The 15,780-nt window shown below is 45.1% G+C and overlaps 1 protein-coding gene and 1 pseudogene across 3 annotated transcripts in view; one reads left to right on the forward strand and one right to left on the reverse strand.

Annotated features, from left to right (window-relative positions):
* Positions 1 to 15,780, forward strand: part of LOC147881495 (uncharacterized) — a 70,407-nt gene that overhangs the window by 53,668 nt on the left and 959 nt on the right. For all 3 annotated transcript variants that reach the window (XM_087369991.1, XM_087369992.1, XM_087369993.1), the window contains 4 exons: positions 14,781 to 14,829; positions 15,021 to 15,152; positions 15,312 to 15,385; positions 15,610 to 15,771. In XM_087369991.1, the coding sequence (XP_087226117.1) occupies positions 14,781 to 14,829; positions 15,021 to 15,152; positions 15,312 to 15,385; positions 15,610 to 15,744 (390 nt within the window). In that variant the 3' untranslated portion in view covers positions 15,745 to 15,771. The remainder of the gene's footprint in view (positions 1 to 14,780; positions 14,830 to 15,020; positions 15,153 to 15,311; positions 15,386 to 15,609; positions 15,772 to 15,780) is intronic.
* On the reverse strand, positions 5,519 to 10,491 carry LOC147881496 (uncharacterized; annotated as a pseudogene).

Genomic DNA, 15,780 nt, shown 5'->3' on the forward strand with positions numbered 1-15,780 from the left:
TCTGCTCTCTTTTGGCATATCTTTCCATCCTCCTATTTCAATCTGCAGCTGGTGTGATCGGGTGCGAAGTGAGGCCAAAGCTCTTTGCTTATGTATTGCCATAGGTGTGCAAATGTACTTCTGCGTGGTTGTTTCTCTTCCTGTATAAGTAGCCCAATATTCGGGGTTGATAAATGTAGAATGCGGAGTTATGGCATGCCAGGTATGGGCACATGAGCTATGGCAGCTTAATGACACTTCAGAGGCATGATATGGTTGATGCATTACCTCCTTTGGAGTCGCCTCCTCCTTATGCATGTGAAGGTTGCATTCTTGGCAAAATGCATAGGCTTCCCTTCAAAAAGGATGGTGCAGTAAAAGCTATAAGAAAATTGCAGCTTATTCACAGTGATGTTGATACGTACAATTTCTAATCTCTCTTGTTTCTCGTTGGATCACAGGCAAGGCAAATCACAGGCGCTAGCATCGTCTTTTTCCTCCCAGCCTATCTCATGGATGGCATGCACACAAAGATACGTAATTTCTATTCCTTTATGCCTATCTACAAGCCCACAACTCCCTAGATGGTTCCCTCTTGCCACATGTCATCATTTTAGACCTTTATCTTGGTACACCATTTACCCCTCTCTTGGGGCACAATTAAAACATTTGCCCCTTGGCATTATTACACATTTAGGTGCACCTAGGCCTGAGCACTCAGAACCACCTAGTCGATGCCAATACACCCTCACCTAGGACCTTGGCAGTTACTTCTCTTGACCATTTGATTTACGCACATAAAATATTACAAAAGTCGGTCATCTAAGAGAAAATGCCCACCGATCTTTCCGAGGTCACGTTATCTCGGCTAGAGCATAACATTCCTCCCCTCTTCAAGCATCAGCGTCCTCGATGATGAAATCTGGGAACACTCTCCGTAACTGGTATACGGATTCCCAGGTAGCTTCTGATAGAGGTAGACCATGCCATGCAACCAACACCGTGGGTATCTTCCGATTGCGCACTTGCATTGTTCCTCGGTCTAGGATTCTTGTTGGTTTGCGTCTTGCATTATCCTCTATCTCCTGAAACAAAACACCACCTTCGATTAGTGAGTCACCAGTATGCAAAAATTTCTTTAAACGAGAAACATGAAACACTGGGTGCACCTTACACCCCGGTGGTAATTCTAATTTATAGGCTACCTTGCCTATTCTTTTTAGAATTAACCATGGCCCACAATATCGAGGTGATAACTTAGCACACTTTCTTGCAGTCAAAGACTTAGAGTGCGAAGGAACTCTGAGAAAAACTTTTTCTCCTTCCTTAAATTCTCTATTGGAACGGTTTTCATCCGCATACGCCTTAGCTCTATCCATAGCCTGACGGATGTTAGCTCTCGCAAGTGCTAGCATCTCCCGCATCTAAACCACAAAGTTCGCGGCACTAGGCACTTTCTGAGGTAGTCCAACTATAGTTGGATTCGCTGGTCTATAACCATAGTTCAGCTCAAATGGACTGAACCTTGTAGAATAATGTTTTCTATGATTGTAGGCAAACTCCAATAATCGCAACCACTTGTCCCATGTATGTTGCCTCAATGACACATATGCTCTAAGCATATCCTCTAAAATTTGGTTGATTCTTTCCCTCTGACCATCCGTTTCTGGATGATCCCCACTACTCATTCCCAACTCAGCCCTTAGTGTCTCAAATACCACAGTCCAAAAATGACCGGTAAATTTGACATCTCTGTCTGACACTATGGATTTGGGTAATCCATGCAGACGAAATATATGTCTAATAAACAAATCCGCCACTTGCGGGCACTAATAGATTCTCTAGTTGGAATGAAGTGAGCCATCTTGGTAAGACGATCAACCACCACAAGAATAGAATCATATCCACCTTGTGTCGTAGGCAGCCCTATAATAAAGTCCATGGAAATGCTCTCCCACTTACTTAGTGGTATCTCCAAGGGCTGTAAAAGGCGGGGTGGCTTCACCCGTTCTGCCTTACTTGCCTGACACGAAAAACAACGTGTCACATATTCATGAATATGCTTTTTCATCTTTGGCCAAAAGAAATCTCGCTTCATGAGATCATATGTCTTCTCAACTCATGGATGTCCCGCACATGGGCTATCATGGCATTGTCGAATGACTCTCCGCCTGAGATCATTCTGATTAGGTACTACTGCCTTGCCATTCCTTTTCAACATACCATCCCTTATGGCATATCTTGCATAAGTTTGGCCTTTTCTGGATGCCAGGTCATCCTTTTCCCTGGGTTTTAACACATGAGCCTTAGGCCATAGGCTCTGGACGAACTCGTCCACCTTTTCAGTTTCTCTAATCTCGGCCATTAGAGCACTCTCTAACACTATGAAACTCATGTTATGCATAATGCGTGACAACACATCAGCAACTTTATTATCCTTGGCTCTTCGGTACCGAATCGTCAAATTAAACTAGCAAGGGGCTGCACAATAGTCCAACTGAGAGCACCCTCTACATCAAGAAGGATGGGGGGGACATTTTGGTCATCATTCTTTATGTAGATGACATGCTGTTCACCGGATCAAATGAGGAAGTAATTGCAGATTTCAAAGCCCAATTGAAAGCTACATTTGATATGTCAGACTTGGACTTGCTGAATCTGCAAAGAATGGTCCATATCCCATCATGTCCAGATGGTGTACGAGGAAGATCAAAGATAAAATCCATGGCAATGCTCTGCCAAGGTCGATCGGGAATAGGTAGAGGCTGCAGCAGTCCAGCCGGCTTCTGCCTGTCATATTTCACCTTTTGGCAGGTGATGCATGTCTTGACATATGCCTCGACATCTTTCCTCAATGATGGCCAAAAGAAATAGTGCTCCACAGGTTTGATGGTGGCATCAATGCCTTTGTGTCCTGCATAGGGTGGAGCATGACTCTCTGTCAACACTTTGGGCCTCAACTGTTTCGTGACACACAATCTGCCATGCATCATCATAAATCCGTCTTTGAGAGTATAGTGCGCATGCTATTCAGCAACTAAACAATCCCCAATTTATGGGGCAATCTAACAGCTCACAGGCCAGCCAAAAGGCCAGCCATCTCAGCCAAACAAGTGGCTAGAAAGACCAGCTGGTCTGGCCGACCAGTTGGCCGACCAGCTGGCAGGCCCACCGACCAGCTGGCCGACCAGCTGGCAGGCCCACCGACCAGCTGGCTGACCAGCTAGGTCTGGCCTATAAAAGGCATCTGCCCCCACACTCCTTCTGACAGGACAGGACCTGCAGCTGCTCCTCATCTCCGCCATCTTTTGCTGCAGGCCCGCCTGCTCCATCTACCTCTCCTCTTCAGATCTGCCTTCTCTGCTGCCTTCTCTCTGCCTCTCCTTCCTGCCTCCTGGCTGCTCCATCCTCTCCTCCAGATCTGTCCCAACTTCTGCTCCTCTGCTCAGATCTGCTCCTCTACTTCAGCTCTGTCCCTTCTGCTCCAGATCTGTCCCATTCTACTCCAGATCTGTCCCCTCCTGCTCCTCTGCTCTAGATCTGCTCCTTCTGCCCCAGATCAGCTCCTTTTCTTCATCATGTTGCTATTCCAGATAGCCTGAAGGTTCCTTCCTCAGAGCATGCTGGTTTTCAGCCATTTCCTAGGGCAGCTCCAACCCTTCATCATCCTCATCATCATTGAGCTACACGGAGGACTGCGTTACGCTCCCTCTGCTGCTATCTTTTCTACGGTCTCTCTACATGGAATCATCTTTCTGATTCACCTCAGCCACGGTCCTTCAGACACGACTGCTTGAGGTTCTTGTATTCAGTTTTTCATATTACCGACAGGCACTATGTTTTCTGAGTTCTGTTCTTCAGTTGTGTCTGAGTATTGTCTATTTTTGATCGCTCCACTACAAACCCTATCGTTTCTCTATACATGCCTCTGTCCATCAACCAACTGATCATAAATCCGTGAAAAATCAGCATCATTGGCATATTGATCCTTCATGGCATCAAGCTCATCATGATATGCAATGGTCACTGCTGAAACTTGTGGCTTAACAGACACTGCATCTGGAGTGGGCTTGCGTGAGAGTGCATCTGCAACAACATTCTTCTTCCCAGGCACATGCACAATCTGAAAATGAAACATAGAAAGAAAATTTGCCCACCTCATATGCTTCTCAGACAACTTTTTCTGAGTGAGAAAGTACCGCAGTGATTGATGATCGGTCTGAACATGAAAATCAGCACCCAAAAGATAATGCTTCCAGGTCGAAAGAGCATGTATGACAGTCAACATCTCTTTCTCATAGATGCCAAAATTCATTTCAGCATCTTGGAGCACTCTACTCTCGTATGCCACGACTCTTCCATCTTGCATAAGTACCCCTCCTACGCTGTTCCCACATGCATCTGCTTGGACAGCAAAGGGTTTGCGAAGATCTGGCAAAATAATTACAGGATCTGAGCAGAGTCCCTCCTTCAGTAGGTCAAAAGCTGCAATTTCTTTGGGACCCCATCTGAAAGAGACCCCTTTCTTCTGTAAGGCATGTAAAGGAGATGCAATCTCTGCAAAATACCGAATGAAGCTCCTGTAGTATGAGCACAAGCCTAGAAAGCTATGTACTTCATGGATGTTCTTCTGGTATGGCCAATTCTTGATGGCCTCTACCTTGGCAGGGTCCATCCTAACTCCATCCTTGGAAACAATGTGCCCGAGAAAATGGATCTCATGCATGAAGAATTCACTTTTCTTGGCATTGACAAGCAGCTTATGCTTCTGTAGCTCCTCGAGAACAATTGCCAGGTGCTTCCTATGTTCAGCCTCATCCTGAGAGAACATGATGATGTCATCGAAGAAAGTGCCAACAAAGGCTCGGTGCTCTCTAAAAAATTCTGTTGAAGGTGGCAAGTGCATTAGTTAACCCAAATGGCATGACAAGAAACTCATACAAACCAAATGTGGTACGAAATGCTGTTTTGTGAACATCCTCTGGCTGAATTCTGATCTGGTGATAACCACTCTTCACATCAATGCGGCTGAACATTCCAGACCCCTGTAACCTATCCAAAATATCATCTATCCGAGGTATAGGGAATCTGTTCTTAATGGTAAACTTATTGAGGGCTCTATAGTCAATGCACATCCGCCAGGATCCATCCTTCTTCTGGACCAAGAGCACAAGTGAGCAGTAAGGTGAAGAGCTGGGCTGAATCAGCCCCCTCTCCAGCCGATCCTTGACTTGGTTCATAATTTCCTCTTGCTGGGCTGCACTGACCCTGTAAGGAGGTCGTTTAGGAGGATTGCTACTAGGGATTATATCTATCGTGTGGTCTTCTGGCCTTTCAAGGTGCAACTCCTGTGGAAGTGAGTCAGAAAACCAGTCCCTGAACTGAAAAAGAAAATCTGTCCGCTGTTTTTCCAGCTTAGAAAAATGAGACTCTTCTTCTATTGACTTCTTTTTAGATGCAAACACTAAGTATGCTGAAAGATGCTTTTTCATTACGTTGCCAATGGCAGAAGCAGATACAACAGGGATGGATTCTCCCTTCATTTTAGCATCCAGAACGTGGGTCTTGCCACGGTGAGTGATTGTGATTGTTTTATTCTAGCCCCAACACGAAAGTGCCAAGGTATCCCCAGTAACACATCACAACCATTCAACGGCATAATATAGAACTCTTCTGTGTCCACGCAGCTCTGAATATGCATCCGCATCTTGCCTATCACCGGAGTAACTGACTGGCTGAGTCCCGGACAAGCCATATCTGCATCACACAAAGGACCCATCTCTTCTGCCCTTATTCCTAACTTTCCAGCCAGCTCTGGAGAGATGAAATTGGCCTTGACTCCCGTATCGAAAAACATCAGAGCTGTCTGGTCTCTTATCTTGCCCCATGCCCGGCATAACTCTGTAGCATCTGTATTCTGAACAGGCCCAATCAAGTCTGGCAAAAGACCAGCAGTGGGCTTGGGCTTTTTATTCTTCTGATCAGTCCTGTTTTCCTCCTTGTGCTCACCCTGCTCAGAAGGAGGGAACTTCCGCTTCTTATGGGGGCATTCAAAAGCCTTGTGGCCTTCCTCCTTGCAAATATAACACTTGTTGGCATCATAGAGAATTTGTTTTTCCTCATCAGACACACGGGTCGGTACTCGCCTCTGTCCTCTAACAAACTTTGCCTTCATGGGCTGCGAAAACTTTTTGAACTTCTTAGGGGATTCCGTCTTGCTGCCCTTTGACCTCGATGTCTCCTGTGAGCTTCCTTAAACCCAAAAACTTTCCCTTGCATTAGTGCCATAGTTACCAGCCGAAACGGAAACGGAAGAAACGGAAACGGAAACGGAAACGGAGTTTTCGGGCCCCGCCAAAACGGAAACGGAAGAAACGGCAATATGATACAATTTATGTATAAAAACTTATTTTTTATACATAATATAATTATCAATAGAGTGCAAATCATACATAATACAATTATCTATACTTGAAGCTTCAGCCTTCAAGCATCAATGCATCATTCATGCCTCTATGGTTCTAAATTCTTAAATGATGCTTCAATAATCTGAAATCAACATGTATCATGACTAACAAGTTTGGCATTACAAGAATCTGGAATTTAGAAGTTTGAAGTACTTTAAACTTAGCACACAAGTTGAAACTTGAAACTTGAAAGCATCCAGACTCCATAGATGATCATGATTCATGATCCACAAATTTCATGATCATGACTCATGAGTCATGCAAGACTCAAAATAAAAGCACCCATGGATGATATAAAAAAAAGCAGCAGGACTACTGATCATTTGCATCATCCATGGACTCCTCGTCATCGTCATCCTCTGCCTCCTCAGATAAGCTTGAGGCATATGTGTCACTGTCTGAAGAAGAATCATCAACATCAGGATCAGGACCATCGGGTGCAACTGAAGTACTAGCACCATCTCCAGATGGTTGAGTGTATGATCGTGTGTGGTGTGCTGGTGCTGACAGCTCCTCATACAACATGGTGTATATGTCCAGCTCCTCCCGTGGGATATCTGGTATGGCCTTCATCTTCTCCACGTCCACCTTGTCTACATTCACTTGGCGAGGTTCGGGGCAGGCGGCGGCGAACTCAAGGAGACGAAGGTTGCAATGACAAAACACCAACTTTTCCAATTGAGCCGTGCTCAATCTGTTACTCTTCTTTGTGTGAAAGAGGGCCCAAGTGCTCCAGTTTCTCTCACAAGGACCAGAACTGCAGTCCTGTGAGAGAACACGTATAGCAAGGCGTTTCTGCCATAAGCCAATTAAGCATCAGGAACTTGATAACTTTAAAGATATTGGTAGTAGATAAAACTTCAAATTACTTAACGACTAAGCTCTAACTATGGCGTTGGAACTTGTCTCTTAGACTCTTACCAAAGTAGGAGTACAGTTGCCATATTTCTCCCACCAGTAGATAGGTTGCAACTGTGTCTCTCGGAGCCTAGCGGTAGGTTGACCAAAGGAGAGGCTGTGATTGCGGAACAATAGAAGTTCATCCTCCATTCTTCGTTGCATCTCCAAGTCACCACCCGTCCAATTTTGTAGATACTGTTGCATCCCCTCCTCCAACTCGTCATTCTCATATTGCTCTTGACTGCGCCAGAGCGGATGCAATACATGTACCACCGCATGGATTGGGCGGTGGAACCAATTCCACCGCTTATTCGATATAGCATGGATGGACTCAACCCTAAATCATGCCACAAGAAATTAGAATGCATTATGCATGCAAAATTCATAGACTATAGATAATAGTACATACATAATATATATCTGAAAATTACAGGCTTCATGATAACAAATTGCAATTTAGTAACTGCAATAATTATACATATTACAAAAGTAAAAAGTCTTACTTATCAGGTGATAGGGAAGTGTTTCTGTTAAGGGCCTCTCCAATCTTTCCATAAACTCGTACAGGAGCCCTAATGTGCTTCCCTCCATGTCCGTGATGCGAAGCACTGTGTAGATAGGATTAATCGATTTGATTAATGCCTCCGCCTGATTCCACCAAGACTCATCCATGATCATGCGAAAAAATTTGATAGACTTTGCTTGGCCTCTATCATCCCAATCTCCCCACTCCCGAGACACAACCGTGCGCAACAAGCCCTGGCGCACTCGCACAAGCCTCTCCACCACTATGAACATGTAAGCAAACCTTGTGGCTGGAGGTTTCAATAGCTCAAGGTCACTGTAAGCCCGATAGATGCTGAGGACTTTGGGTCTCTTCGTGACAAACTTCACGATACTGCGGGCTGTGGAGAAGATGGCATCAATCCAAGGTATCTTCCCTAGGTCTCGATCAAAAGATCAAGGGAATGTGAGGCACAGGGTGTCCACACAATCTTAGTGAACTCATCTTCTAACATGACACCCATTGACACACAATTGCTGCCATTATCTGTCACCACTTGCACCACATGCTCAACACCTATCTCCATAATGGCTGCCCGTAAATGCTCCCAAATATACAACCCTGTAATCACTGTACCTGTAGTGGAAGCGTCTATGGCTCTCAAGAACATGGTTCCCTTGCGAGAAGACACTAAAATATTGTACACATTTCTCTTGCGTGCATCTAACCATCCATCGCATAAGAGTGTGAATCCATATTTTTTCCAAGTCTCTTTCAAGGGCTTCATTTGGTCTTCCACACATTCCCTCTCTCTTCTTAGCTCTCTTGTCCGCAAGGCCTCATATGTAGGCCCTTCCCATTCATACCCAATGCGGCTTACGGCTCTCATGGCCTTCCTCCATCGTGCAGTCTTTGCCACATGAAAGGGTATTGCACACTGTATGAAGAGCTTTGTGAGCTCACTAGTGGCCTCCTTCACTGCTTGCTTTTGCAAGCATACTTGAATGCTAGACCTTTGCAGTGATCCTCTTTTTCCCGCACTAGCATCCATACTAATTGATCCATGTGGCAAGGGTGTTCTTGTAGCACTAGGACCCGTGCTCGATGTAGTTGATGCCCCTCTACTTCTCTTTGCAGAACCCAATGTGCTGGCATCATCCAATGGCTCAGTGTCAGCAGCCTCTTCTTCATCTTGCAGCCCTTGCCCTCCACTTTTTGCAGCCAAGGCTGCTATACGCACACGCTTCCATTGTGTTAGGCCACCTTTCACTGGAGTAGGCACGAACTCACAAGGTCCTACATCCTTGCTGGGAACACTTGCTAGATGGTCTTTCACCCGTGTGACAGACCCCGTTTTGCTTATGCCGCAATAGTTGCATCTCCACTTCTTGGAGCCACCGCCTCCTTTATAACTATCCAGGAGGGAGACATGGACCCAATAAGCATCTCTCGGCATTGAGGAGGATGGAGAGGTGAGAAGGAGGATGGAGAGGTCACAAGTGAGAAAGGATGGAGAGGTAGAAGGAGGATGGAGAGCTCAGAGGTAAAAGAGGATGGAGAGGTGGAAGGAGCCTGGAGGATCAGAGGTAGAAGTGAAGGAGGATGGAGAGCTCAGAGGAGGAGGATGGAGAGGTTATAGGTAAGATTAAAGAGAGGATGGAGAGAAGAAGGATGGAGGGATGGAGAGCAGGCTGCCAAGCTACAGCTTGCAGGATGGAGAAGATGGAGCAAAGGATGAAGAGGATGGAGAGAGAAGGATGGAGGTCCGAGGAAAACGGGATGGAGAGTCCAAGAGCAAAGGATGGAGGGATGGAGAGAGCTTAGAGAAGGTGGAGAGAGCAGCAAGGATGCACAGCAGGAGTGCAATGGGCTGGAGGCGGCGAAAAATGGAGCCAGGGGGCGAAATCACGATTTTTGGGGTTTAGGGCAAATCAGGTTTTATGAAACGGCGTTTCTTCAAGAAACACCGTTTTCGTTTCGCCGTTTTCATTTCCAGCCACGAAACGGCCGTTTCGTGCAACTATGATTAGTGCATAAGCTGTAGTGGCATTCTCGACCAACTGAGAAATATTGGAAACCCTTGTCTTCGTGCAGTAGTCCCGAATCTCCTTTGGCAACCCGCAGCAATATCTTTCAATTTGCTCGGACAACGGTACATGTCTGTAAGAATTCATTGGCAGTAGGGCTTCCCAAAACTTCTTATTGTAGTCCTCCAAATTTCTGCAATTTGCAGCATCCAACTTGTACCAGGCGGTCATGATATCCACCTCAAAAGTGGTTAGTGAGCCATGCTGCTGAGAAGACCTGCTTGAATTCGACCCAAGTGGTAGGTGCTCTGCCTTGCAAGAGGAGGTTGGTCCACCATTGGAGCGCATTGCCCTTCAAAAAGGTGGCTGCCTTTCGGACTTTGGAGGATTCTGTGAAGTGTCCACCTGAGTAGGCAGCATCAAACTGTTGAACGAATGTCAAAGCCTTCAATCTGTCCTGCATCCCATTGAAAGTCTCAAACTTGACAGTTGCCCCTCCCTCCTTGTAATCTTTCAATTTGCCTTTAGGGGTGAGATTGTCATAAATGGGGGGCTGTAAAAACGGTGGGGGCATCACTGCTCCCGCATTCTGAGCCATTCCAACTATACCCATGGTGGGGTTTGGCATTCTAGGTCCCACTCCCTGCATCTGTGGCATATTCCAAGTATTGCCTATTGTCCCAGGCATTCCTATCTGCATTCCAAGCTGCATCCCAATGTTTGAGTACATCATATTGGCATTTGCAGGGGGCATTTCACCCATCATAGGTTGCTGGAAATTCTGCATTCCCGGCTGCGTGCTGCCCATAAAGCTACCTGGCATTCCGGGTGCCTCTGCGGATGGAAAAACTGATCCCCCTCCGAAATATCCTAGATGAATCGTGGGCTGAGGAAGGGCTTGCTGTCCCTGATTGACTGAATGAAAGTTATTGGCATTACCTGCTACAAGGGTGATCGAGGGCATCTCTGACGGCTGTCCACCGAAAGAAACATGCCTAGGAGTCTTCTTATGCTTCTTATGTTTCTTCTTAGATGACTTTTTGCTTCCAGGGGAAGCAACCATAGGGGGAGGAGCTTGCATAATCTCCGTGACAGCATGTTGCAACTGCGACAGGGCTCCCGCTACACTTTGCATTCGTAGCTGAAAAAGTACATTGGGATCAAGCTCCTCTGCCTCATCTACCTCATCTTGTGAGTCCTCCGTGGCATGCTCAAGAGAGACTGGATGTGCCCCATTGTCCTGCTGGTCATCACCCCCGTTGGTATTGTGCTCCTCATCAAAGCTCTCTCATGCTCTGTCTTCGTCGTGCCCCTCTTGCTCTGAAATGGTCAATGACCTCTCACGGTGTGACATGCTTGCTAAGATCATCAGGCTATAGCAACAATTGCACTGAAGGTGTCCTTCACCCAACACTACCAAGGCTCACCTCTGTAGGAAGATGGTGACGGTCCCGGCAACGGAACCACTGAAACCGGCCTTTGATAAACAAAAGCGCAGTGATCTTCTTCTACTCAGTCATAAACTTCATAAATAGCCACAATGCAAGCTTCAGTCACTTCAATCACTTAGCACAACTTAGAAACAAGCTTCAACAGCAACAAAGGTGAGGCTAGAATGCCCTTGCTCAATGAAAATAGTACACAATGCACCCACTGGCCCCAAATGCCTTGGCGCCCCCTTTACGGTATTTATTTAATGCTTCTGAATGGAAATGCTTTACAACAAGGGTTCAACCCTGCACTGTTCCTCTCTGCAAATCCTCTACTTGTCTTCAAGGCATCTAATCCAAGTGCACCACTAGAATTCCCACTGGCAAGGCATACTCAGGCATTCACTTCTGATCTGACACAACTTAGAGGCATTCAGGCATCCAAACCAGTGGCAAACTGAGCTCAAGGCAGCCTCAAGGCTATCACATGCATCCACACTGTCCTTAGGCCTTCCACAGGATCACCCTTGCCTTTGGGTGCTTGCTAGAACCTGTAGGAGTCCTGAAAGGACTGCACACAACACGCATGCACTGAAAAAAGCTGCAAAGCAAGAAATAACAAGGAAAAACGGAACTTGGAACCAACTCCCGCTATCTGTGGCAGAGGGGTGAGCTCCTTCCTCGCACCTACCCTCTGTCCAGGCTCCCCGCAGGGTGCAGGTGTCTTCCAGCAATCAGGAGAAGAGAGAAATGAAGGTAGAGAGCAGAGGGTGAACAAGAAAGAGTTGTAGAGGAAAGATGGTTCACAGATCTGCCTCGGGATCTGTGCCTGAGTCCTCCTAAGAGAGGGTGCCAAAAGCAGCAAGGAAAGTTCCTCCTGCAGCCTGCACTGGTCCAAAACAGCTCTCGAAGCCACCACGCAGCCAAAAACATGTGCACAAAGGTTCAGCACAGCAAAAGACAACCCCGGGCACCTGCTAGAGGCAGTTGAACACGTATGTGCAGATTCCGTACAGCCCGTACGGATGTCCGTACAGCTCGTACGAAAATTTTCAGAAAGTTCAGAAATGACTTCTGGCACTTCCTAAAAGTGCGTACTAGCCTTGGAACATTCAAAATAGACTTAAAACGGCTGAAAGCAGGCTTGAAATAGCTCAAAAACTGCACAAGAACTACTGAAAACGTCCAACACCTTTGGGAGAGTGAGGGGAGAGAGATGGAAGGTGGGGGAAGGGCATGCATACACATGCATGACAAATGGCACCTCCTCCTTGCCATTTGCCCCTTCATTAAGTCCTAACCCCCATACCAAGGACAACGTTGGTTGTCCTTGGGCCCAACTTTTAGATCCCTCTTTTAAAGCCTTTGGCTTCCCCCTAGGACCTAGTAGTGCACCTAGACTTTGCCCTTAGGAACTTCTAGGAAGTGTGCACTTCCTCTAGCCAGTTCCTCACGACCAAACCATTACAACACTTAACCATGGTTAACCTTGGGTTAAGCGTAGGTTGAGTTACGAAGATACTTTACATCACTTTTCACGTCCTCGTCACATTATATTATGATGTTCAGACATGTAACATAACCGAAGTGGTTGGATGGCATTAAGGTAACTTGCGCTTGTATTGGATAGTACTCATTATGGCAGTATAACAACTCTAAGGTGCACTAGCATGAACCTTTTAAATGTTTATGAGTGTGGATAGAATGGGATGGCTCCAATGGTTAACTTTTGTGTAGCATCCAATGCTAGATTGTGGGTTGTAGATCAGCAGATTCTAACTCAAAGTTAATACATGGAGGCAGTGACCTGTATATCACTCATCTTTCATCTTCACATGTCTCCCAAGCTTTTTTTTCCTCTTCAATTATAGTACAATAAGGGACAAACTTCATGTGTTCTTTCTATCAAAATTTTGTTGCTCTTAGAGGCCCTGTAGTTACTGCAATGGAGACTTGGCTACTTGCTCAGCTGACTGTATATTGTCAAAAGGCTTCCTTTCATTTCCCGCAATAATGTCCTACGAGGCTTTTGTCAACTAGGATATTCTTGAGAATAGGCCCAAACTGAACAGCTGGTGCCATCCAAGCCTACCATACGGCTTCAATTCCAAGCCATTACATGATATGGAAATGTTTATTGTGCTCTATAACATATGTCCTTTTCGGACACCTTCTCTTGTGTTATTAACACCCACCCTCAGTTGCATATTGCCAATTTTCTCCCTTTCAAGGCATTTACTCTTGGGAAAATTGCGGTCACCATTGAAATATATAGACTTGACATTCATCTGGTTCACTTTCTATTGAGCTGGGTTGCAAGTGCCATAAGCACCTTGATAATATCATGGTTGTAATCTTTGCTACACGTGTGAAGGTCTCTCCATTGTTTATAACCTTGTTTGCATACCTCACTTTGAACTTTTCCACGTTGCCATCTAAAATATTTGAATCTAGAATCCTACTTGCAACGGAGAGCATTCTTACCGCGGGGCAAGTCTAACAACTCCCCTATGTGCTCCCTGATAAAAGTGAACTCTACTTTCATTGTGTCCTGCTATTCTGGGTCATTTTGAAGACTTTGGTAGCCTTCATAGCTGTCTAAGGGGCTCAAAGTTTCTCTGTGTCCCCATTGTCTGTATTGGGCTATCACATGGCCTTTGTCGAGATTTTTTCCTGGCCTCGTCTCTGAATGATTTACATGCCTTGAAATGTCACTGATTACACATAAAAATAGTTATGACTTATGCCTACAATATTGGAACACTGCTTCTTTAAATTGTGGAGTGATTTCAGGACTGTAGCCTACTGGACGATTCGTCTTTTCCTTACCTAATGAGAGGCTGAAGCTATTAAAAAAATGCTTGATTCAAATGCCTGCATTCTAGCACTTTACACAAGTTCACATAGTCATTTATCTTCACTCTGTTTAGGTAGTGGTATTGTCAGCATAACAAGAAGAATGCACTTCCAGACAGAAGTGGCTGTAGAGGTGTCCATTGTAGGTATAATCTTTCAAGTGAACACAGTGAAAAGAGACAATTGTCCTGGGACACATTTTTCAAAAGATGTTTTTAACTCAGGTTAGGTTATCCACGATCATGCCTGCAAAGAAGTTAAAATGGAAGCTGAATTTTGATTGAAAGTTATTTGGTTACAAGGATTATTTTACATTACAATGTTCTTACGATGAACAGTTGGTTGATGACTCTTTAAATGATATTTTTTTCTACTAGTTCGAATTATATGTTTGCTGTGTGCTTAGAGTGACAAATGCATAGATGCTTTAATAAATGGCTTCCTTCTGATATTCTTGAGCAGTTGCAGAAAGGCATTCAACCTCTTTGTATGTCCTCATTGAAAGGCAGGAATGGCATTTGAATCTAGCTTCGAATGTAGAGATGTGCAAATTTTGTTAGGCCCTGAGAGTCCATGGTCATTTTCTATAATTGGCATTCTGTCAAAGATGTGACAGGTTTTTCCTTCTGATGTCTTGGGAGAGCCACGAAGGGGTCGTAAAGTTGGTATGCTAAAAACTCTCACGGCTGTCCGGATTTGGTTTTTCATTGTCACACCATGTTTAGTTTAGTCCATAATGAAAATCCTTTCCTATTTAGTCAAAATTTTCAATATTTTCTTGGCGGTTTGTGCCTTGCCAATTGATTGTGTTCACACTAGCTGCTGATCATATTTCCTCGTTGTGATTTGGATGCAGTTATTCTGGGGGATACATTTGACTCAGGATCTTTGCTTTTAGCAGCTAAAGGTGCAGATGTTTTGGTGCATGAATGTACAATTTTGGAGGAGGATGCTGGCAAGGCTGTCGAGAGATATCACTCCACTGCGAGTGAGTTCCAGTGTCATTAGTTATGATTGAATGAGGATAGAGAGGAGCTTCTGCTCGTCTGTTCATTACTGATTAGTTTAGTCTTTTCTGTCAATTTACGTAGCGCTAGAGCTGTTCTGCTGGCTACCAATTCCTAGTTTGATTGTGGTCTATTTACAGCCATGGCTGGACACTTTGCTAAGGAAATAAATGCGAGGTGTTTGGTGCTTACACACTTCAGCTGCAAATATGAGGTATGTATATAGCTGGAAACGTCTCCATGGTGGTTAATGTTTGGATATATGAAATAAGAGAAGTACGATTATAAGTTAAAAGGACTAAGGACTACAATTTTTTTGAGGATCTGCTATAGAGTCATGTTTTTCATAAAATATTTTCATGTTGAGTGAGCTCTCTGCCAAGAGACAGGCTCAACTTTTCTGGTGTTTCACAAGTAATCAGCTGCCTTGGTGTTCAGGGAAGGCCAGACCAAATTCAAGTGTCCATAAAAGCGGCAGAAAGGGCTTTTGGCAGGAAGAAAGTTTTGGCGGCAAGGGATTTGCTTGCTATTACTGTATGTCAAACAGATGAACCAACTCAATCAAGCGTCTAGATGGCAATCTCAGATACCTTATGAACAGTTATCAGT

The sequence above is a fragment of the Dipteris shenzhenensis genome, chromosome 31 (assembly GCF_047967505.1).
Source record: "Dipteris shenzhenensis isolate YYH24624 ecotype China chromosome 31, Dip_SZ_1.0, whole genome shotgun sequence".
Classification (NCBI taxonomy): Eukaryota; Viridiplantae; Streptophyta; class Polypodiopsida; order Gleicheniales; family Dipteridaceae; genus Dipteris; species Dipteris shenzhenensis.